This window comes from Pecten maximus, chromosome 4 (assembly GCF_902652985.1).
Source record: "Pecten maximus chromosome 4, xPecMax1.1, whole genome shotgun sequence".
Classification (NCBI taxonomy): Eukaryota; Metazoa; Mollusca; class Bivalvia; order Pectinida; family Pectinidae; genus Pecten; species Pecten maximus.
Window position 1 is genome coordinate 24076091 of NC_047018.1, and position 23066 is coordinate 24099156.

Genomic DNA, 23066 nt, shown 5'->3' on the forward strand with positions numbered 1-23066 from the left:
CACCTACCACATGTGGTGACAGTGGACACAATGACACCTATCACATGTTGTGAAAGTAGACACAATGACACCTACCATATGTGGTGACAGTAGACACAATGACACCTACCACATGTGGTGACAGTATACACAATGACACCTATCACATGTGGTGACAGTAGACACAATGACATCTACCACATGTGGTGACAGTAGACACAATGACACCTATCACATGTGGTGACAGTAGACACAATGACATCTATCACATGTGGTGACAGTAAACTCAATGACACCTATCATATTTGGCGAAAATGCACCGTGATGGGAACAACCCATCAATAAACCATCAGAGATACCACACGTTGTGACAAAGGTAACAGCCAGTCGTACCACCTATGCGGTTACAGAAGAAATCATCAGGGTCAATACCTATTGTTACAGAAGAAATCATCAGGGTCAATACCTATTGTTACAGAAGAAATCATCAGGGTCAACACCTATTGTTACAGAAGAAATCATCAGGGCACCACCTATTGTTACAGAAGAAATCATCAGGGTCAACACCTATGGTTACAGAAGAAATCATCAGGGTTAATACCTATTGTTACAGAAGAAATCATCAGGGTTAATACCTATTGTTACAGAAGAAATCATCAGGGTACCACCTATTGTTACAGAAGAAATCATCAGGGTCAATACCTATGGTTACAGAAGAAATCATCAGGGTCAATACCTATTGTTACAGAGTGAATCATCAGGGTTAATACCTATTGTTACAGAAGAAATCATCAGGGTACCACCTATTGTTACAGAAGAAATCATCAGGGTCAATACCTATGGTTACAGAAGAAATCATCAGGGTCAATACCTATGGTTACAGAAGAAATCATCAGGGTTAATACCTATTGTTACAGAAGAAATCATCAGGGCACCACCTATGGTTACAGAAGAAATCATCAGGGTCAATACCTATTGTTACAGAAGAAATCATCAGGGCACCACCTATTGTTACAGAAGAAATCATCAGGGTCAATACCTATTGTTACAGAAGAAATCATCAGGGCACCACCTATTGTTACAGAAGAAATCATCAGGGTCAATACCTATTGTTACAGAAGAAATCATCAGGGTCAATACCTATGGTTACAGAAGAAATCATCAGGGTCAATACCTATGGTTACAGAAGAAATCATCAGGGTCAATACCTATTGTTACAGAAGAAATCACCAGGGTTAATACCTATTGTTACAGAAGAAATCATCAGGGTACCACCTATTGTTACAGAAGAAATCATCAGGGTCAATACCTATTGTTACAGAAGAAATCATCAGGGCACCACCTATTGTTACAGAAGAAATCATCAGGGTCAATACCTATTGTTACAGAAGAAATCATCAGGGCACCACCTATTGTTACAGAAGAATTCATCAGGGTTAATACCTATTGTTACAGAAGAAATCATCAGGGTCAACACCTATTGTTACAGAAGAAATCATCAGGGCACCACCTATTGTTACAGAAGAAATCATCAGGGTCAATACCTATTGTTACAGAAGAAATCATCAGGGCACCACCTATGGTTACAGAAGAAATCATCAGGGTCAACACCTGTGGTTACAGAAGAAATCATCAGGGTCAATACCTATTGTTACAGAAGAAATCATCAGGGTTAATACCTATTGTTACAGAAGAAATCATCAGGGTACCACCTATTGTTACAGAAGAAATCATCAGGGTCAATACCTATGGTTACAGAAGAAATCATCAGGGTCAATACCTATGGTTACAGAAGAAATCATCAGGGTAAATACCTATTTTTACAGCAGAAATCATCAGGGCACCACCTATGGTTACAGAAGAAATCATCAGGGTCAATACCTATTGTTAGAGAAGAAATCATCAGGGCACCACCTATTGTTACAGAAGAAATCATCAGGGTCAATACCTATTGTTACAGAAGAAATCATCAGGGCACCACCTATTGTTACAGAAGAAATCATCAGGGTCAATACCTATTGTTACAGAAGAAATCATCAGGGTCAATACCTATGGTTACAGAAGAAATCATCAGGGTCAATACCTATGGTTGCAGAAGAAATCATCAGGGTCAATACCTATTGTTACAGAAGAAATCATCAGGGTTAATACCTATTGTTACAGAAGAAATCATCAGGGTACCACCTATTGTTACAGAAGAAATCATCAGGGTCAATACGTATGGTTACAGAAGAAATCATCAGGGTCAATACCTATGGTTACAGAAGAAATCATCAGGGTTAATACCTATTGTTACAGAAGAAATCATCAGGGCACCACCTATGGTTACAGAAGAAATCATCAGGGTCAATACCTATTGTTACAGAAGAAATCATCAGGGCACCACCTATTGTTACAGAAGAAATCATCAGGGTCAATACCTATTGTTACAGAAGAAATCATCAGGGCACCACCTATTGTTACAGAAGAAATCATCAGGGTCAATACCTATTGTTACAGAAGAAATCATCAGGGCACCACCTATTGTTACAGAAGAATTCATCAGGGTTAATACCTATTGTTACAGAAGAGATCATCAGGGTCAACACCTATTGTTACAGAAGAAATCATCAGGGCACCACCTATTGTTACAGAAGAAATCATCAGGGTCAATACCTATGGTTACAGAAGAAATCATCAGGGCACCGCCTATTGTTACAGAAGAAATCATCAGGGTCAACACCTGTGGTTACAGAAGAAATCATCAGGGTCAATACCTATTGTTACAGAAGAAATCATCAGGGTTAATACCTATTGTTACAGCAGAAATCATCAGGGTCAGCACCTATTGTTACAGAAGAAATCATCAGGGCACCACCTATTGTTACAGAAGAAATCATCAGGGTCAATACCTATTGTTACAGAAGAAATCATCAGGGCACCACCTATGGTTACAGAAGAAATCATCAGGGTCAACATCTGTGGTTAAAGAAGAAATCATCAGGGTCAATACCTATGGTTACAGAAAAAATCGTCAGGGTCAATACCTATTGTTACAGAAGAAATCATCAGGGCACCACCTATTGTTACAGCAGAAATCATCAGGGTCAATACCTATTGTTACAGAAGAAATCATCAGGGTTAATACCTATTGTTACAGAAGAAATCATCAGGGTCAACACCTATTGTTACAGAAGAAGTCATCAGGGCACCAACTATTGTTACAGAAGAAATCATCAGGGTCAATACCTATTGTTACAGAAGAAATCATCAGGGCACCACCTATGGTTACAGAAGAAATCATCAGGGTCAACATCTGTGGTTACAGAAGAAATCATCAGGGTCAACATCTGTGGTTACAGAAGAAATCATCAGGGTCAATACCTATGGTTACAGAAGAAATCATCAGGGTCAATACCTATTGTTACAGAAGAAATCATCAGGGTCAACACCTATTGTTACAGAAGAAGTCATCAGGGCACCACCTATTGTTACAGAAGAAATCATCAGGGTCAATACCTATGGTTACAGAAGAAATCATCAGGGTCAATACCTATGGTTACAGAAGAAATCATCAGGGTTAATACCTATTGTTACAGAAGAAATCATCAGGGCACCACCTATGGTTACAGAAGAAATCATCAGGGCACCACCTATGGTTACAGAAGAAATCATCAGGGTCAAAACCTATTGTTACAGAAGAAATCATCAGGGCACCACCTATGGTTACAGAAGAAATCATCAGGGTCAACACCTGTGGTTACAGAAGAAATCATCAGGGTCAATACCTATTGTTACAGAAGAAATCATCAGGGCACCACCTATGGTTACAGAAGAAATCATCAGGGTCAACACCTGTGGTTACAGAAGAAATCATCAGGGTCAATACCTATGGTTACAGAAGAAATCATCAGGGTCAATACCTATGGTTACAGAAGAAATCATCAGGGTCAATACCTATGGTTACAGAAGAAATCATCATGGTCAACACCTATTGTTACAGAAGAAATCATCAGGGTCAATACCTATTGTTACAGAAGAAATCATCAGGGTCAACACCTATGGTTACCGAAGAAATCATCATGGGCAACACCTATTGTTACAGAAGAAATCATCAGGGTCAATACCTATGGTTACAGAAGAAATCATCAGGGTCAACACCTATGGTTACCGAAGAAATCATCATGGTCAACACCTATTGTTACAGAAGAAATCATCAGGGTCAATACCTATGGTTACAGAAGAAATCATCAGGGTCAACACCTATGGTTACAGAAGAAATCATTACAGGTACCAGCTTTGATTACAGGTATATTACGTATTACAACTGATATTGTTAAAGTTGTGACCAGACTTAGAATGGCGGGTATCACCTAAAGGTCAGACATCACGTACCCCTCTATAGCACATATCTTCCATGTAAGATTTATGGATCCATATCGATATCTCTCCATTTCAAATATCTTTTAAATTACTTCTTTTTAATTATTCCGCGGGGTCTTAATTTCGCGCTACTCGAAACGGTGCAAGTGATATGGCTACACCGTTTAATCCTTTGGCTAAACTGTGTTATTTAAATGCTCTGTATAATACATTTGGAAATCAAATATTTAAAACCAAACCTGTTGTATCTAATAATATATCTTTATAAATCATTGAAGACAAAATCATGTGTGCATGTATTCATGCATAATAGGAGGTACGAGTTACTTGGTATACATACGTACGCTCATCAAATATTTATTTTAATAATTTAATAATGACTAACACGTAAACACAATTTTCGCAGAGGTTTTGGACTCACGTTTTTATAGCAAACCGCGAATATGGCGAAATACAGACCCCGCCAAATAAAAGCACTTTACAGTATGATTTAAGCTTTTCAAGTTTTCTGTATAGAAGATGGTTATTTTTTTAGATGTCTGTTGAAACAATACACGCTACAAATTAACTTCCAGTTTGATGACGTTGATGTATCAATGATATAGTATATATATATAGTATTAATCGTTCACGCCAACATATATTTTGTTTATTTACTAAAGGTTTGAACACGTTACTGTTTAACAAAACATGTGTTAAAATATATTTTAAGAAAGTGCAATGTAAACTAATAGCACTTATCCTACTGTTGAATCTACATCAAAACATAACATGCTGCTATTAAAATGGACAAATAAACAGCAAATGTTCCGTTTGGTGACGTGATGGTGCAACCTGAAAATAAAATTAAACGAATTGTGAACATTATAGAAGAACAATATCTTAGGCAATGTTGTTAACAGCTGTGTCGGTTTTAGTAAATCGAGGTCTAAAATTCGGACATTTCTGAGAAGTGATGAAATGAATTCTTTGCCTACATTATAAATTTAATTGGAAATATGTACTTTTACCAATAGTAAAAATAGATAAGTAAATACGACACACAAGTGTGTATGTAAAACAGAAGATCTGATCCACAGAAAGGAAATATTAGTTATCTTACCGTTATTATTTCCAAAACTGTCGGTGTCACATAAACCAGAAGCACAACTTGATGAAGGTACATCTTGACTGGATGCAGACGGTACTGTTGTCGCTTTCACTGTTGATGTCGCAATTGATGTCGTTTTACTTTTTGATGTAAAACCAGAAAGTGCTGCTGGGGTTGTCGTAGATATTGAAGATAGTTCCGCTGTTGTTGAGCTATAAAATGTTGGTACTGATGTTTCACTAGAAGACGCCGTCGTCTCTGTTGCTGTCATTGTTGCACTAGTTGAGGTTGTTTCCTGTGTTGTTGAGCCAGTTGATGTTCTCCCTAGAGTTGTTGAGGTTGGCGGTGTTGTTGATGTCTTTGATACAGAGCTCGATGATAATACCTCTGTTGTAAGCAGCGTCGCACGTGATAAGGTTGTTTCCTGTCTCGTTGACGTAGAGGAGAATCTCCCCAGAGTTGTTGAGGTTGGCGGTGTTGTAGAACTTGCGGATGTCTTTGATACAGAGCTCGATGATAATACCTCTGTTGTAAGCAGCGTCGCACGTGATGAGGTTGTTTCCTGTCTCGTTGACGTTGAGGAGAATCTCCCCAGAGTTGTTGAGGTTGGCGGTGTTGTAGAACTTGCGGATGTCTTTGATACAGAGCTCGATGATAATACCTCTGTTGTTGGCAGAGTCGCACGTGATGAGGTTGTCTCCTGTCTCGTTGATATAGAGGAGGATCTCCCTAGAGTTGTGGAGGTTGGCTGTGTGGTAGAACTTGCGGGAAAAGTTGGTATGAGCGATGAGATTAAAGGGGAAGATGGCCTGGTTTCTAATGATGTTGACGTCGAACTTGTAGAGATCATCGCATGTGAAGCACTTGACGATGAGGTAGAACTAACGACTTCCGCTGCTGATGTTGGATCTGATTTGGTAGATGTCGGAGACGACGAGTTTTCAGACAAGTCGTTACTTGTAGTCCCAGTAGAAACTATAAGTGATGGTAAATGGATACATACATATGAATAAAAACATAATCTTTACAATTATCAGAGGTCATCTAGAAACAAAAACTTATTTTATGCTTAAGTATATTACCAAGTTATCAACTGAGAATACAGAATTAAAATGTGTTTAAACCTACCACAGTTAGAGAAGATAATCTGATGAATAACGACTGTTCCAGACGTCTGTCCGCCATTTTGTAAATGGTTCGTTCCTGTTGTTGGCGCTGTAGTAGGTGGCATTGCGGCGGGGTAGTTACAGTTTTTGATGGATTCGTCCCAAAGTAGTCCTTGAGAACAGCAATACCGGAAGTCGACTCCAGTAGTGGAACACTGATAGTAACATTCAGGAACACATGGATCAGGAAGAAATTCATGAGGTGGACAAATATCGTGATCTGAAAATTGAAAGCATTACCTCAACAGCACCTTGTGCATAACACATGACATATTGGACACTGCACTTAATAATCAATATCAATTTCCTCACAATTGAATTATCTTACGTTTTTATATTCCTACTGCAAGTTCAAATATGAAATCACTTTATTTTTTTTAGTACAATATGTTTTTGGTAAAGAGTTGCTCAGATAGTGCTTAACAACAATATAAATGACTAAATGTCTATATAGCCGACACCTGCCTTACATAGTAATTATTTCGACGCTTTTAAAACAGTATGGATAAATATTAGAACCAATGGCATTATATTTATTTTACACTTTTACACAAAAACCAAAACTATTAAAACATCTTTTCCGTTCTTTAAATTCAACAAAACGAGTTTTCCTGTGATGAACACACCTTTGATATCAGGGCCCATTTGTTCAAAAGGTGAGAACGTTTATCATCTGTTCATATCAACTTTAAAATCCTGATAAAATAATATCTTGCAAACCAAAATTCCAACCTGTATAGTTTAAGGAAAGAATAAAGGTGAAATAAGATTTCAATTAATCAAGTGATAAAAGTTATATTGCCTTTTGAACAACTGGGACGAGACCTTAAAAATATTTTTTAACAGTTTATGATATGTAGAAACACTTGATGTTTATCTGGATACAGATTTTTTATTCGTTCGATACACAAATAAAACAATCACAATATTAAGTCTGTTAATAAACAACCTTTCATGAATATAATTAAATTATATTTTGCTAATGGCATCGTAGATGTGAGCTGTTACTTACGACACGCCTGGTCGTACTGTATAAGGTGGGGGTGGTTACAGGCCTTTATAAAATCGTCCCAAAGACTTCCAGCAGCACAACAGTAGTGGTAGGCTGTACCATGGGCACAGTTGTAGTAACACTGTAGATCACACTGGTCAGCGAGGAATTCTCCGTGAGTACAGGACGTAGGCACTGAAACAGATACACCACATATGTCAAAGATCGAAGAGATAACCCGTTAATTTATGCAGGAGTTCGGCAAAGTGGACCGTGAAAGTCCAATCACAAAAATATATAAGTAATAGGGAAAAGGTTTTCTTTAATCGCCTTTGAATTGTAAGTAGAATTTTTTTTGTTTTATTTTTATTTGATTTTATTTCATCATAATAATCACCGTTCGATATAAGATATAACAGAGATATGGTACAACATATATGAATATATGTGTCGTACCATCACAGTTAGGTATGTTATTGGCAGATGTCGTTGACACAGTAACTGTCATCTGACAGTTCTCATCGGCATCATTCCATGTGTAGCCAGACTGACAGCAGTGTTGTATGTTCCCTCCGATACAGCATTGGAACACACAGGACGAGTCACAGAGGGATTGTAAGACTTGGCCGTCTGGACACACTGTGGGCTCTGTTTTAATAAAAAAAAAATAACCTTAGAAAAAGGTATTATATATGTTGTCATGCGGCAGACACAGTTATGTGACATTTTCGTATGATTTGCTAATTTGTTTACCCTGGTTCATGTAGTTGCAAAAACGAATTTATCTATATATTTCTGACCCTGACAAAATTAAACAAATGCATGCATTTTTAATTATGGTCGTCATTGATAAAAGAACAAGTCAACTCTTTTATTATCGTTGAGCATAACTTCTTATTTTTTCTATTCATATTAGCTTACCGCAAATGTTTAGAGATGAATTCGACGATGTGTTAGATTCCCCTGTTGTCGTCATAATTGAAGCAGGCACATGTGTTGATGTCATTGTTGGTGTTATTGCGTCACTACTGGATGTCGTAATGAATTGGTCTGTCACTCGAGTCGGGTTGCCAGTTAAAGACGTCATGCTTGGCGTATGCATGCTTGTAGATTCAGTTTGCGATGTCATTGGTACATCTGTGAATATCGTAATTACCAACAAATTATGTAACATATTTCTAACCTGAATAGTCTGTACTACCTTCTATAACGCGATACAACCATTACATAAAATGTAAATATAATCAAATGTCACACGCGATATAACTCTTTTATGAAGTCATACATTTTTGATGACGTCATAATTGATATGTAACAATATATTACCGTCTCTAGAGAAAAACATATCATCCTAGTCAAAACTCTTACATAGAAATAAATTTCAGCGTTTTCATTGACATTCCCATAAATATGAGCTAGGTTATGAACACTCATAAGTTTGGAAAGGCAAGTGGAATATCATATTTTTTAACTAGTGGATGTTTGACCAGTCAGCACGAGGTTTTTTAACCGAGCGCTGGCCAGCTAAACTCTTTCACGAGGGTTAAGATATTCTTGTTCGCGAAACAGACCTATATTTGATCATTTTTCTCACATACTTGCAGGCACATGTAATTTTTTATGAAAACAAAAGCATCGCGCCATCTGCATTGCTCCTTAAATGTTCGTCAAAACTTATGAGCTCATCATTTACGTCATGGTTGCTGAAGGTAAAATGATGACGTCACATTATTGTGCGCGGCGTCATATAGCACGTGCACGCTATTTGAGCTGTGTGAGACCGATTTATCTTTCCCCTAGCAACCGCGGGATAATTTTGTGAAGTATGTGAGAAAGATCATATCCATCGGGAATATACTACAGTGATGAGGTAAATATTATTGATCACATACAATCCATACTGAACAATCAGATTTATATATTTAAGTCGTAAATGTGTATAGCATCAGGTAATTCTATAGAATTGTGTTCAATTAAATTGGTATCGTTCTATATTACAATAACTATTACTTGTATAAACAATGTTTTTTTTATGGTGAGGATGATGGTGATTGAATGATGATGATGATGATGATTATGATGATGATGATGTTGATGATGATGATGATGATTATGATGGTGAGGATGATAGTAATTGAATGATGATGGTGAGGATGATGATGATGATGATGATGACGATTGATGTTTGATGATGATTGATGATGATGATGGTGGTGGTGAGAACGAGGATGATTATTGCAGATGAGGATGATGACTATTGATGATGTTTTGATGATGTGGTGCTGATGATGATGATGATGATGATGATGATGATGATGATGATGATGATGATTGGATGGTGATGGTGATGATAAGGATGAGGAAGAGGATGATATGATAAGGATGATGAGGATGAAGATAAGTGTGAGTAGTTAGGATAATTGTTAAAAGATTATGGCAGTAGTGTGCAGGTGATATATTAAAATTATTGACTGTTAATGATATATGTGTTTTGGAAAATAAAAAAAATATATAAAAAAAAAAACAATGTTTTTTTCATATATATTCTTTATCAAAAGTACATACACACGTAGTGTTCATACCTTACGGTATTTGATCCAAACTCTACATAACAATTATATCACTATAAATTGATATAAGAAAATAGATCTGCGAAAGATTGATACATTTTTTAACTTACTGCAGTCTGAAACTATAATCGAATGAAATATAGCTGTTCCGGTTTGCTCTCCGTTAGTCTGTGAAGACGTATTGGCCTGGCGCGTGCTTGTTGTTGGCGCTGAAGTAGTAGGAGGTATTGCTCCCGGATAGTTACAGTTTTTGATAGATTGGTCCCAAAGTAGTCCTTCAGAACAGCAATATCGGAAGTCGACGCCAGTAGGGGAACACTGATAGTAACATTCAGGAACACACGGATCAGGAAGAAATTCATGTGGTGGACAAACACTGTGATCTACAAGGTTAAAGGAAAATTCGAGAGGTGATCTTTGCTACATTTAAAGTTTTTCTTTTCTACTTTGTTAATGAATGTATCGAATAAAGTGTACTGATATCAATACCTACACGAAAATGTCATAGCAAATTCATGTTCTATCTGGCTTCATTTATAATAATACAACAGTACAATCGTACAATACTTACGACACGCCTGGTCGTACTGTATAAGGTGGGGGTGGTTACAGGCCTTTATAAAATCGTCCCAAAGACTTCCAGCAGCACAACAGTAGTGGTAGGCTGTACCATGGGCACAGTTGTAGTAACACTGTAGATCACACTGGTCAGCGAGGAATTCTCCGTGAGTACAGGACGTAGGCACTGAAACAGATACGCCAAGTATGTTGATCAATTTGAAAACTCACTAGATCAGATAACTTAGTGTGTCCTTCAGAACAAGGGCAATGATCTACCGATTGAAATTAAAATATCATTTTATATAGTAGAAACTATGTTCGTATCTTCGATCGAGCTTAACGAAAATAATAAAAGTGTTTCATTCAACTCAAATTTCGCATGGGAGCTTTACCCTATACATGTATATATTTAGCGAACTTGTGTCTGCGTTTAATGTAAGCTGTAAGTACATAGTGTGCTTAAAACCTAGAATACTTTATCTTTCTTTTCATTTCTAAATGTTATATTAAATCAAACATATGTGCATGTTATTGTGATATATTAACATTTGCTCCGCATTTCCCCATTGACATAATGCTAAGAGACAGTTGCCACCATACGCCTATAACACCCAGTGCCTAAGGCTATAACACCCAGTGGGTCATGTGATATTAAAAAGGCGGGAGTGTTTGTGTTGGTTTAGTTTTTTTCAAAGTTGAGGAAAATGGTAAGACAATGTAAATATAAGTATTGAACAGTGGTTTTAATGTTGTTATAGTGGAAATGTCAGCAAGATGTATGGTGGACAACTGTAGCTTGGAACCCTAACGGGTTCCCATGCCATTTGCCCACCATGCATCTTGCCGCCATATCGACTATAACAACATTAAAACCATTGTTCATTGCTTAAATAATGGAATATACAGCACAACATACCGTCACAGTTTGGGACGTTGCTGTAGGAGGTACTTGTTGCTATCATTTGGCATTTCTCCTCGGCATTATTCCACGTGTAGCCAGACTGACAGCAGTGTTGTATGTTCCCTCCGATACAGCATTGGAACACACAGGACGAGTCACAGAGGGATTGTAAGACTTGGCCGCCTGGACACACTGTAGGTTCTGTTTTAATGATTTAAACACGACACCGTCACTGAGGAATCGAATATGGTTGCGATGAATGTTTTAAAAACGACTTAATGTAAAAGTCATGCTATGGAATGAAAGTATACTTTGTGCTCCCGAATATTTACTTTATATTTCTGTACAAATGATAAAAGTACCTTAGGGTTGTATAACATCTATATAAAAAATATCATACCGCAATTGTTCGAAGACGTAGATGCAATCGTAAATGATGTTGCACCTATCACAGAAGGATCTGTATTTGACATCGAGGAGCTTGTAGATGATATTGTACTTGACATCGAGACGCCTGTATATGATGTTGTACTTAACATAGAGTCGCTCGTAGGTGGTTCTGTATTTGACATTGAGGCACTCGTAGATGATGCTGTATTTGACATTGAGGCGCTCGTAGGTGATGCTGTATTTGACACAGAGGCGCTCGTAGATGATGCTGTATTTGACATTGAGGCGTTCGTAGGTGATGCTGTATTTGACATTGAGGCGCTCGTAGATGCTGCTGTATTTGACATTGAGGCGCTCGTAGGTGATGCTGTATTTGACATTGAGGCGCTCGTAGGCGATGTTGTATTTGACACAGAGGCGCTCGTAGATGATGCTGTAGTTGACATTGAGGCGCTCGTAGGTGATGCTGTATTTGACATTGAGGCGCTCGTAGGTGATACTGTATTTGACATTGAGGCGCTCGTAGATGTTACTGTACTTGGAATAGAGACGACCGTAGAAGATGTAATTGAGATACCAGGCCTAGATGGGGAAGTACTTGACGTCAATGTACTTGTAGATACCATACCTGTTAAAAAAATCATCGTGGTGAGATTAAATCATTTTGTATTAAAAGTTTCTGACAGGCATTTAGAAACGCAAGAATCATGAACAATTTGGATTTCTTTTAATTAAAACATACATTGAATTATATTTTTCTTTCATCATTGGAATGGTCTACGATAGCTCAGTCGGAAAGGACGTCAGTCAATATAATGTAAGATTTATTATCCCAGGTGTGTTTCCAAGCTTCCTGCCCGTGCCTGTATGCATTGTAAGGGTTATGGCCTTGGGCAAGACACTTTTCCTAATTTCTCCTAATGAAATGAGACATGACATGAGATGTGCTGTTCAAAGAGGTAGTCACCGGCTACGTTAATACAACCTCAATGAAAAGAAGATCTACAATTTTCAATGAAATTTATTTTTATCAGATAGGAAGAAACACTTACCAGGAGAAGACGGTACACCTGTTAAAAGATTGGTGGTTGTTGGTATGGCAGTCACAGTTGGCTGTTGTGATATCGTTGAAGCAGTAGTTATTGATTCCAAGACAGTTTTAAGAACAGTCATCATTGGATTAACTCCTTGTCCACATATGTTGCTATGGTCGTCCAAATCCATAGCCCAAACCATCGAACCTCCAAGGCCCATAGATTTTATGTACTCAGCCTTTAACAGATACATAGTGAGTCAAACTATAGCAGACATGTTCCATATCAGTTGTTGGAAGTATTTAAGCTTAAACTCTCCCATTTCAAATGTACAACAGTCCAAAATGAGAAAAGAAACAGAATTGCCATTATTGTACTCAAATTGTTCAACCTTAATAAGATAGGTTTTGATCACTTACCTTTATTCCAAAACTCTGGACGTCATCGAAACCGACCCATTGGTTCCCAGCGTAGGCAAAAGGAACCTGGTGCTCGTTATGCCACATCCTAGTCCATCCGTTGTTTTCAATTCTATCACATATCTACAAATCGAAATAGGGCAATGTTTCATACCATTGTACAAAGATATATAACAATCGATCATGCCTTGTTTATGAGTAGGAGTGTTCAAATATCATCTCGATGGACACCATGTTTGAATGGGAATTTAGTAATAGAGGCATACCTCAAAATAACCGAGATAACCAGATTCACTTGTGTAGGTCCCCATGTTGCCTGCGCCGACCACTGCGCTGCCCATTGATGTGTCGGATGAGCTTGCCAGTGTAAATGAACGGCCATATAAGGCAAGTCCCAAGACCAATTTCTCTGCAGGAGTTCCATTAGATAACCAGTGTTCAACTCCGGCATTCTGAAACGGATACAACGCTATGTTAGAGATATTCGCCTTTCCAACATTTCACAACATTGGAATTGAGACTTCCTTGACATTTTTTTTGTTAAATTCTTGTCATCTTAATCCTTAAAGACAAAATGAATACGAACATATGAAGAAAGATGTAATGGATCTGTGTCATACTTTAACTAGATATACATATGTCACACCTGATTCTTATAGAGTTCGTTTCCACTTTCTCCAGTACGATTGTATAACGGACTATTATGTCCTGCAGTAGAATCCCACGTTCCGTGAAAATCATATGACATCAGGTTGATAAAGTCAACATACCTGCAATAACAACAACCAATTCATTGGCCAATGGTATTACTTGTAGAATCATGAAATATTTACGAGTTCATAAAGTAGCGATACCAATGAAAGTAGATTGTCTTATACGTCTATTTTCTGTGAATACAAAATACAATACTGTATACCTGGTATTTTTCGTCAGATATACTTTTAGCCTATATTGATTCAAATAGTATCAGGTATGCATGGTCGATTTTAAGCAAACACGATGAGTGGTAAGTTCACCGTGCCGTGACTAATTAGAAGTCTACTGACCAGTGTTTTCTCTTGTTCATTTGTCATCGATTGAAGCCACAAGCGACGGTGAACTCATAAAATCAGTCTTCACAATGGCAAGAAATTAATGCTAATTTGTGTTCATCATTTTAAAAGATTACTGGATTTTTAAAGTTACTTAGTATTTATAGTTTTTTTTCTAAATCAAATATACTAAACCTAGTACGCTGTCTTAGCCCTTATTCTCGATTAACTCCACGTGATATCGCAAATTTACTAGGCCTTAATTAATATCTAGATTTTATTGCACATGCATAGATGGGAATAAAACAATAACTTATTTTATAATCTTAGTGTAAATATATAACACGTGTTGCTTGTAAGTGTATAGGATAAAACACTTGAAAAGTACGAGGCTATGTTTTGGATCCGACTACAAGTAGCCTATGTACGATAACTTGTAAATCCTGCAATTGAGCTTGAAATTTTCGCCGTCATCTTAAATTCGCCCTATCATCAAAGGGCGAAAATGGCGAAAATTAAACGGGGGCGAAAATTACCAGGTATACAGTACATATTTCAAAACGTTAAACTCATTTATCGCTTGTACTTTTTTCAATAAAGCTTGATTGATTCAATTCTGTAGGAAGACATGACAGTTCTTACTGTGACACAAGGCCGATTTCATAAGCTGTATCAACTGTTTCTTTGCTTGCAGATACGGCTGCAGAAAGCAATAAAGCAGGGCGATTTGTTGCAGAACCTTCTTTGTCGAATTCCTGCCGTAAAACCTGGAAAAAAAAAGGAAAACACGGTCTCGATTTAATAGTACAATGTTAAAGATGCAGATCAGCGTTAGAAGGAGATGAAAGACACTACTCAAATAAAGTTTTATGTAGCAGCATAATTATTAGGAGAATAGTATGTTAAAAATGACTTATCCTCTTTGTTTAGCTAATCAATTTATAGATTATATTTACCATCGTGAGTTGTGTGAATTTTTCTCTGTCCCCTGCAGGACTACCTCGATGAGCCGGATATTCCCAGTCCAAATCAAGTCCATCAAAGCCATGCTGTCTCAAAAATATGATGGCGTTTGCTGCAAATTCTTCAATATTCGCCAGTGATGAAACCATAGCGGAAAATGTTTGAACACCGTGTGTGTAACCTCCAACTGCCAGCATCACTTTCAGGTCAGGATTCGCCAACTTCTTACTCATGACAACAGCGTATTGAGCTAAAGTGAAGATATACATTTGATATTCGTCACAGTTGATTTATCTATCGGAACAATTTTTCATTCAATTTGTTCCCAATATTGATACAATACTTACCTTCATCATTCCATTCGTAGGTAGCAAGATTGTTACCACTCATCCGTGCAAAAGCAAACATGATGTGAGTACAGAGATGGGCATCTATATCGGCAGCTGTATACGTTGCTGGACTCGTTCTGTATTGCGCCCAGTTGGTAAAGTAACATACCCTTTTGTATTGGGAATTACCTGCACAGTTATAGTATGAAACATTCAGTCAGAAAGGTTCGTAATACATGAAACATTCGCTTTCTTTAAGCCAATTTAAAACTCTTAGGTAGATATACTTTGATTGATTGATGATTTTGATTCCTACGCACTAAACATATTGCATTTAAAAATGAGAAATTCATTATCAATTTTGGCCACAGAGCACTTATTCTTTTATCAGTTATGATGAAACGCTCACCAGGCGAAGACGGTACAACTGTTAAATGATTGGTGGTTGTTGGTATGGCAGTCACAGTTGGCTGTTGTGACATCGTTGAAGCAGTAGTTGTTGATTCCAAGACAGTTTTAAGAACAGTCATCATTGGATTAACTCCTTGTCTACATATGTTGTTATGGTCGTCCAAATCCATAGCCCAAACCATCGAACCTCCAAGGCCCATAGATTTTATGTACTCAGCCTTTAACAGATACATAGTGAGTCAAACTATAGCAGACATGTTCCATATCAGTTGTAGGGAATATTTAAGCTTAAACTCTCCCATTTCAAATGTACAACAGTCCAAAATGAGAAAAGAAACAGAATTGCCATTATTGTACTCAAATTGTTCAACCTTAATAAGATAGGTTTTGATCACTTACCTTTATTCCAAAACTCTGGACGTCATCGAAACCGACCCATTGGTTCCCAGCGTAGGCAAAAGGAACCTGGTGCTCGTTATGCCACATCCTAGTCCATCCGTTGTTTTCAATTCTATCACATATCTACAAATCGAAATAGGGCAATGTTTCATACCATTGTACAAAGATATATAACAATCGATCATGCCTTGTTTACGAGTAGGAGTGTTCAAATATCATCTCGATGGACACCATGTTTGAATGGGAATTTAGTAATAGAGGCATACCTCAAAATAACCGAGATAACCAGATTCACTTGTGTAGGTCCCCATGTTGCCTGCGCCGACCACTGCGCTGCCCATTGATGTGTCGGATGAGCTTGCCAGTGTAAATGAACGGCCATATAAGGCAAGTCCCAAGACCAATTTCTCTGCAGGAGTTCCATTAGATAACCAGTGTTCAACTCCGGCATTCTGAAACGGATACAACGCTATGTTAGAGATATTCGCCTTTCCAACATTTCACAACATTGGAATTGAGACTTCCTTGACATTTTTTTTTGTTAAATTCTTGTCATCTTAATCCTTAAAGACAAAATGAATACGAACATATGAAGAAAGATGTAATGAATCTGTGTCATACTTTAACTAGATATACATATGTCACACCTGATTCTTATAGAGTTCGTTTCCACTTTCTCCAGTACGATTGTATAACGGACTATTATGTCCTGCAGTAGAATCCCACGTTCCGTGAAAATCATATGACATCAGGTTGATAAAGTCAACATACCTGCAATAACAACAACCAATTCATTGGCCAATGGTATTACTTGTAGAATCATGAAATATTTACGAGTTCATAAAGTAGCGATACCAATGAAAGTATATTGTCTTATACGTCTATTTTCTGTGAATACAAAATACAATACTGTATACCTGGTATTTTTCGTCAGATATACTTTTAGCCTATATTGATTCAAATAGTATCAGGTATGCATGGTCGATTTTAAGCAAACACGATGAGTGGTAAGTTCACCGTGCCGTGACTAATTAGAAGTCTACTGACCAGTGTTTTCTCTTGTTCATTTGTCATCGATTGAAGCCACAAGCGACGGTGAACTCATAAAATCAGTCTTCACAATGGCAAGAAATTAATGCTAATTTGTGTTCATCATTTTAAAAGATTACTGGATTTTTAAAGTTACTTAGTATTTATAGTTTTTTTCTAAATCAAATATACTAAACCTAGTACGCTGTCTTAGCCCTTATTCTCGATTAACTCCACGTGATATCGCAAATTTACTAGGCCTTAATTAATATCTAGATTTTATTGCACATGCATAGATGGGAATAAAACAATAACTTATTTTATAATCTTAGTGTAAATATATAACACGTGTTGCTTGTAAGTGTATAGGATAAAACACTTGAAAAGTACGAGGCTATGTTTTGGATCCGACTACAAGTAGCCTATGTACGATAACTTGTAAATCCTGCAATTGAGCTTGAAATTTTCGCCGTCATCTTAAATTCGCCCTATCATCAAAGGGCGAAAATGGCGAAAATTAAACGGGGGCGAAAATTACCAGGTATACAGTACATATTTCAAAACGTTAAACTCATTTATCGCTTGTACTTTTTTCAATAAAGCTTGATTGATTCAATTCTGTAGGAAGACATGACAGTTCTTACTGTGACACAAGGCCGATTTCATAAGCTGTATCAACTGTTTCTTTGCTTGCAGATACGGCTGCAGAAAGCAATAAAGCAGGGCGATTTGTTGCAGAACCTTCTTTGTCGAATTCCTGCCGTAAAACCTGAAAAAAAATGAAAACACGGTCTCGATTTAATAGTACAATGTTAAAGATGCAGATCAGCGTTAGAAGGAGATGAAAGACACTACTCAAATAAAGTTTTATGTAGCAGCATAATTATTAGGAGAATAGTATGTTAAAAATGACTTATCCTCTTTGTTTAGCTAATCAATTTATAGATTATATTTACCATCGTGAGTTGTGTGAATTTTTCTCTGTCCCCTGCAGGACTACCTCGATGAGCCGGATATTCCCAGTCCAAATCAAGTCCATCAAAGCCATGCTGTCTCAAAAATATGATGGCGTTTGCTGCAAATTCTTCAATATTCGCCAGTGATGAAACCATAGCGGAAAATGTTTGAACACCGTGTGTGTAACCTCCAACTGCCAGCATCACTTTCAGGTCAGGATTCGCCAACTTCTTACTCATGACAACAGCGTATTGAGCTAAAGTGAAGATATACATTTGATATTCGTCACAGTTGATATACCTATCTGAACGATGTTTCATTTAATGTGTTCCCGATATTGCTGCAATACTTACCTTCATCATTCCATTCGTAGGTAGCAAGATTGTTACCACTCATCCGTGCAAAAGCAAACATGATGTGAGTACAGAGATGGGCATCTATATCGGCAGCTGTATACGTTGCTGGACTCGTTCTGTATTGCGCCCAGTTGGTAAAGTAACATACCCTTTTGTATTGGGAATTACCTGCACAGTTATAGTATGAAACATTCAGTCAGAAAGGTTCGTAATACATGAAACATTCGCTTTCTTTAAGCCAATTTAAAACTCTTAGGTAGATATACTTTGATTGATTGATGATTTTGATTCCTACGCACAAAACATATTGCATTTAAAAATGAGAAATTCATTATCAATTTTGGCCACAGAGCACTTATTCTTTTATCAGGTATGATGAAACGCTCACCAGGCGAAGACGGTACAACTGTTAAATGATTGGTGGTTGTTGGTATGGCAGTCACAGTTGGCTGTTGTGACATCGTTGAAGCAGTAGTTGTTGATTCCAAGACAGTTTTAAGAACAGTCATCATTGGATTAACTCCTTGTCTACATATGTTGTTATGGTCGTCCAAATCCATAGCCCAAACCATCGAACCTCCAAGGCCCATAGATTTTATGTACTCAGCCTTTAACAGATACATAGTGAGTCAAACTATAGCAGACATGTTCCATATCAGTTGTAGGGAATATTTAAGCTTAAACTCTCCCATTTTAAATATACGTACAACAGTCCAAAATGAGAAAAGAAACAGAATTGCCATTATTGTACTCAAATTGTTCAACCTTAATAAGATAGGTTTTGATCACTTACCTTTATTCCAAAACTCTGGACGTCATCGAAACCGACCCATTGGTTCCCAGCGTAGGCAAAAGGAACCTGGTGCTCGTTATGCCACATCCTAGTCCATCCGTTGTTTTCAATTCTATCACATATCTACAAATCGAAATGGGGTAATGTTTCATACCATTGTACAAAGATATATAACAATCGATCATGCCTTGTTTATGAGTAGGAGTGTTCAAATATCATCTCGATGGACACCATGTTTGAATGGGAATTTAGTAATAGAGGCATACCTCAAAATAACCGAGATAACCAGATTCACTTGTGTAGGTCCCCATGTTGCCTGCGCCGACCACTGCGCTGCCCATTGATGTGTCGGACGAGCTTGCCAGTGTAAATGAACGGCCATATAAGGCAAGTCCCAAGACCAATTTCTCTGCAGGAGTTCCATTAGATAACCAGTGTTCAACTCCGGCATTCTGAAACGGATACAACGCTATGTTAGAGATATTCGCCTTTCCAACATTTCACAACATTGGAATTGAGACTTCCTTGACATTTTTTTTTGTTAAATTCTTGTCATCTTAATCCTTAAAGACAAAATGAATACGAACATATGAAGAAAGATGTAATGAATCTGTGTCATACTTTAACTAGATATACATATGTCACACCTGATTCTTATAGAGTTCGTTTCCACTTTCTCCAGTACGATTGTATAACGGACTATTATGTCCTGCAGTAGAATCCCACGTTCCGTGAAAATCATATGACATCAGGTTGATAAAGTCAACATACCTGCAATAACAACAACCAATTCATTGGCCAATGGTATTACTTGTAGAATCATGAAATATTTACGAGTTCATAAAGTAGCGATACCAATGAAAGTAGATTGTCTTATACGTCTATTTTCTGTGAATACAAAATACAATACTGTATACCTGGTATTTTTCGTCAGATATACTTTTAGCCTATATTGATTCAAATAGTATCAGGTATGCATGGTCGATTTTAAGCAAACACGATGAGTGGTAAGTTCACCGTGCCGTGACTAATTAGAAGTCTACTGACCAGTGTTTTCTCTTGTTCATTTGTCATCGATTGAAGCCACAAGCGACGGGGAACTCATAAAATCAGTCTTCACAATGGCAAGAAATTAATGCTAATTTGTGTTCATCATTTTAAAAGATTACTGGTTTTATAAAGTTACTTAGTATTTATAGTTTTTTTCTAAATCAAATATACTAAACGTAGTACGCTGTCTTAGCCCTTATTCTCGATTAACTCCACGTGATATCGCAAATTTACTAGGCCTTAATTAATATCTAGATTTTATTGCACATGCATAGATGGGAATAAAACAATAACTTATTTTAAAATCTTAGTGTAAATATATAACACGTGTTGCTTGTAAGTGTATAGGATAAAACACTTGAAAAGTACGAGGCTATGTTTTGGATCCGACTACAAGTAGCCTATGTACGATAACTTGTTAATCCTGCAATTGAGCTTGAAATTTTCGCCGTCATCTTAAATTCGCCCTATCATCAAAGGGCGAAAATGGCGAAAATTAAACGGGGGCGAAAATTACCAGGTATACAGTACATATTTCAAAACGTTAAACTCATTTATCGCTTGTACTTTTTTTCAATAAAGCTTGATTGATTCAATTCTGTAGGAAGACATGACAGTTCTTACTGTGACACAAGGCCGATTTCATAAGCTGTATCAACTGTTTCTTTGCTTGCAGATACGGCTGCAGAAAGCAATAAAGCAGGGCGATTTGTTGCAGAACCTTCTTTGTCGAATTCCTGCCGTAAAACCTGAAAAAAAATGAAAACACGGTCTCGATTTAATAGTACAATGTTAAAGATGCAGATCAGCGTTAGAAGGAGATGAAAGACACTACTCAAATAAAGTTTTATGTAGCAGCATAATTATTAGGAGAATAGTATGTTAAAAATGACTTATCCTCTTTGTTTAGCTAATCAATTATAGATTATATTTACCATCGTGAGTTGTGTGAATTTTTCTCTGTCCCCTGCAGGACTACCTCGATGAGCCGGATATTCCCAGTCCAAATCAAGTCCATCAAAGCCATGCTGTCTCAAAAATATGATGGCGTTTGCTGCAAATTCTTCAATATTCGCCAGTGATGAAACCATAGCGGAAAATGTTTGAACACCGTGTGTGTAACCTCCAACTGCCAGCATCACTTTCAGGTCAGGATTCGCCAACTTCTTACTCATGACAACAGCGTATTGAGCTAAAGTGAAGATATACATTTGATATTCGTCACAGTTGATATACCTATCTGAACGATGTTTCATTCAATTTGTTCCCGATATTGCTGCAATACTTACCTTCATCATTCCATTCGTAGGTAGCAAGATTGTTACCACTCATCCGTGCAAAAGCAAACATGATGTGAGTACAGAGATGGGCATCTATATCGGCAGCTGTATACGTTGCTGGACTCGTTCTGTATTGCGCCCAGTTGGTAAAGTAACATACCCTTTTGTATTGGAAATTACCTGTAGAAATAGCTGAAAAGTAAACAAAACCTTTAATATATTTCATCCATTATCATTTTTACATCTGATAACGATCCGAAATTAAGATATTGATACATTAATTTTGGCTTACCGAAGTTTTGCTCACCTCTGAATTGACACAGTCTAGGAAACATTATTGGCTCACCATATTACTTGTCGTAGAAAACAATACGAAGAAAATGCCCTGAGCACAATCATTATATATTCAACAGCGCGAAAGATATCTGCCAAAATAGATGTGTTCACAATAAAGCCGAACAGTTGTGTCTTAATACACGTAGCTACACCAAATGTGATCATCTCTGTCATAATATGTATTGAGTTTGCTAGTATATTTAATTTCGCCAGGTTCTTTGTTATGTCAATTTCCCTGTGACACAGAATTTAACTTTGACTACTGAAAGGTGAACTATGCTTTTCGATATTCTTCCCTCAGACCCTTTTAAATTTTGATGATAAAATCATTGTATTGGTTTACACACTATTGCTAAGTTTGTTGCATGAGCCTTTACTCCCATCTTTGCTGTTACATACAAATGTTTTCCAAACATCTAATTCTTTGTTATCATAAAACCACTTTTTTACTGTTGCTTGAATATATATCTATTATAGCTTGATGAATAAAAATGGCATCAATAGTAGAACGCCCGGGTTTGAAGCCTAACTGGACATCGACAATAACATCATATTCAATATCACACTTCACCAATCGATCGTGCAGTATTGATGTAAATTATTTTCCCATACAGCTGACCAGCGTCATTCCTCTATAATTATTTGTACTGTCAGTACCCCCTTTCTTAT

At 37.2% G+C, this 23066-nt stretch overlaps 1 protein-coding gene across 1 annotated transcript; it reads right to left on the reverse strand.

Annotated features, from left to right (window-relative positions):
* Nucleotides 1–1062: 1062 nt before the first annotated feature.
* Nucleotides 1063–22237, reverse strand: LOC117325568. Its single transcript, XM_033881893.1, has 31 exons — nt 22071–22237; nt 21717–21973; nt 21406–21530; nt 20379–20502; nt 19998–20183; nt 19732–19854; nt 19327–19546; nt 18936–19106; nt 18582–18838; nt 18270–18394; nt 17244–17367; nt 16863–17048; nt 16597–16719; nt 16196–16415; nt 15805–15975; nt 15451–15707; nt 15137–15261; nt 14110–14233; nt 13730–13915; nt 13464–13586; nt 13063–13282; nt 12021–12638; nt 11636–11821; nt 10730–10903; nt 10269–10541; nt 8510–8725; nt 8045–8236; nt 7610–7783; nt 6560–6817; nt 5444–6406; nt 1063–5175 (listed from the first exon to the last, which is right to left on the reverse strand). The coding sequence occupies exons 1-31, from the start codon at nt 22129–22131 to the stop codon at nt 5096–5098; spliced, it is 6642 nt and encodes a 2213-aa protein (XP_033737784.1). The 5' UTR covers nt 22132–22237; the 3' UTR covers nt 1063–5095.
* Nucleotides 22238–23066: the final 829 nt, after the last annotated feature.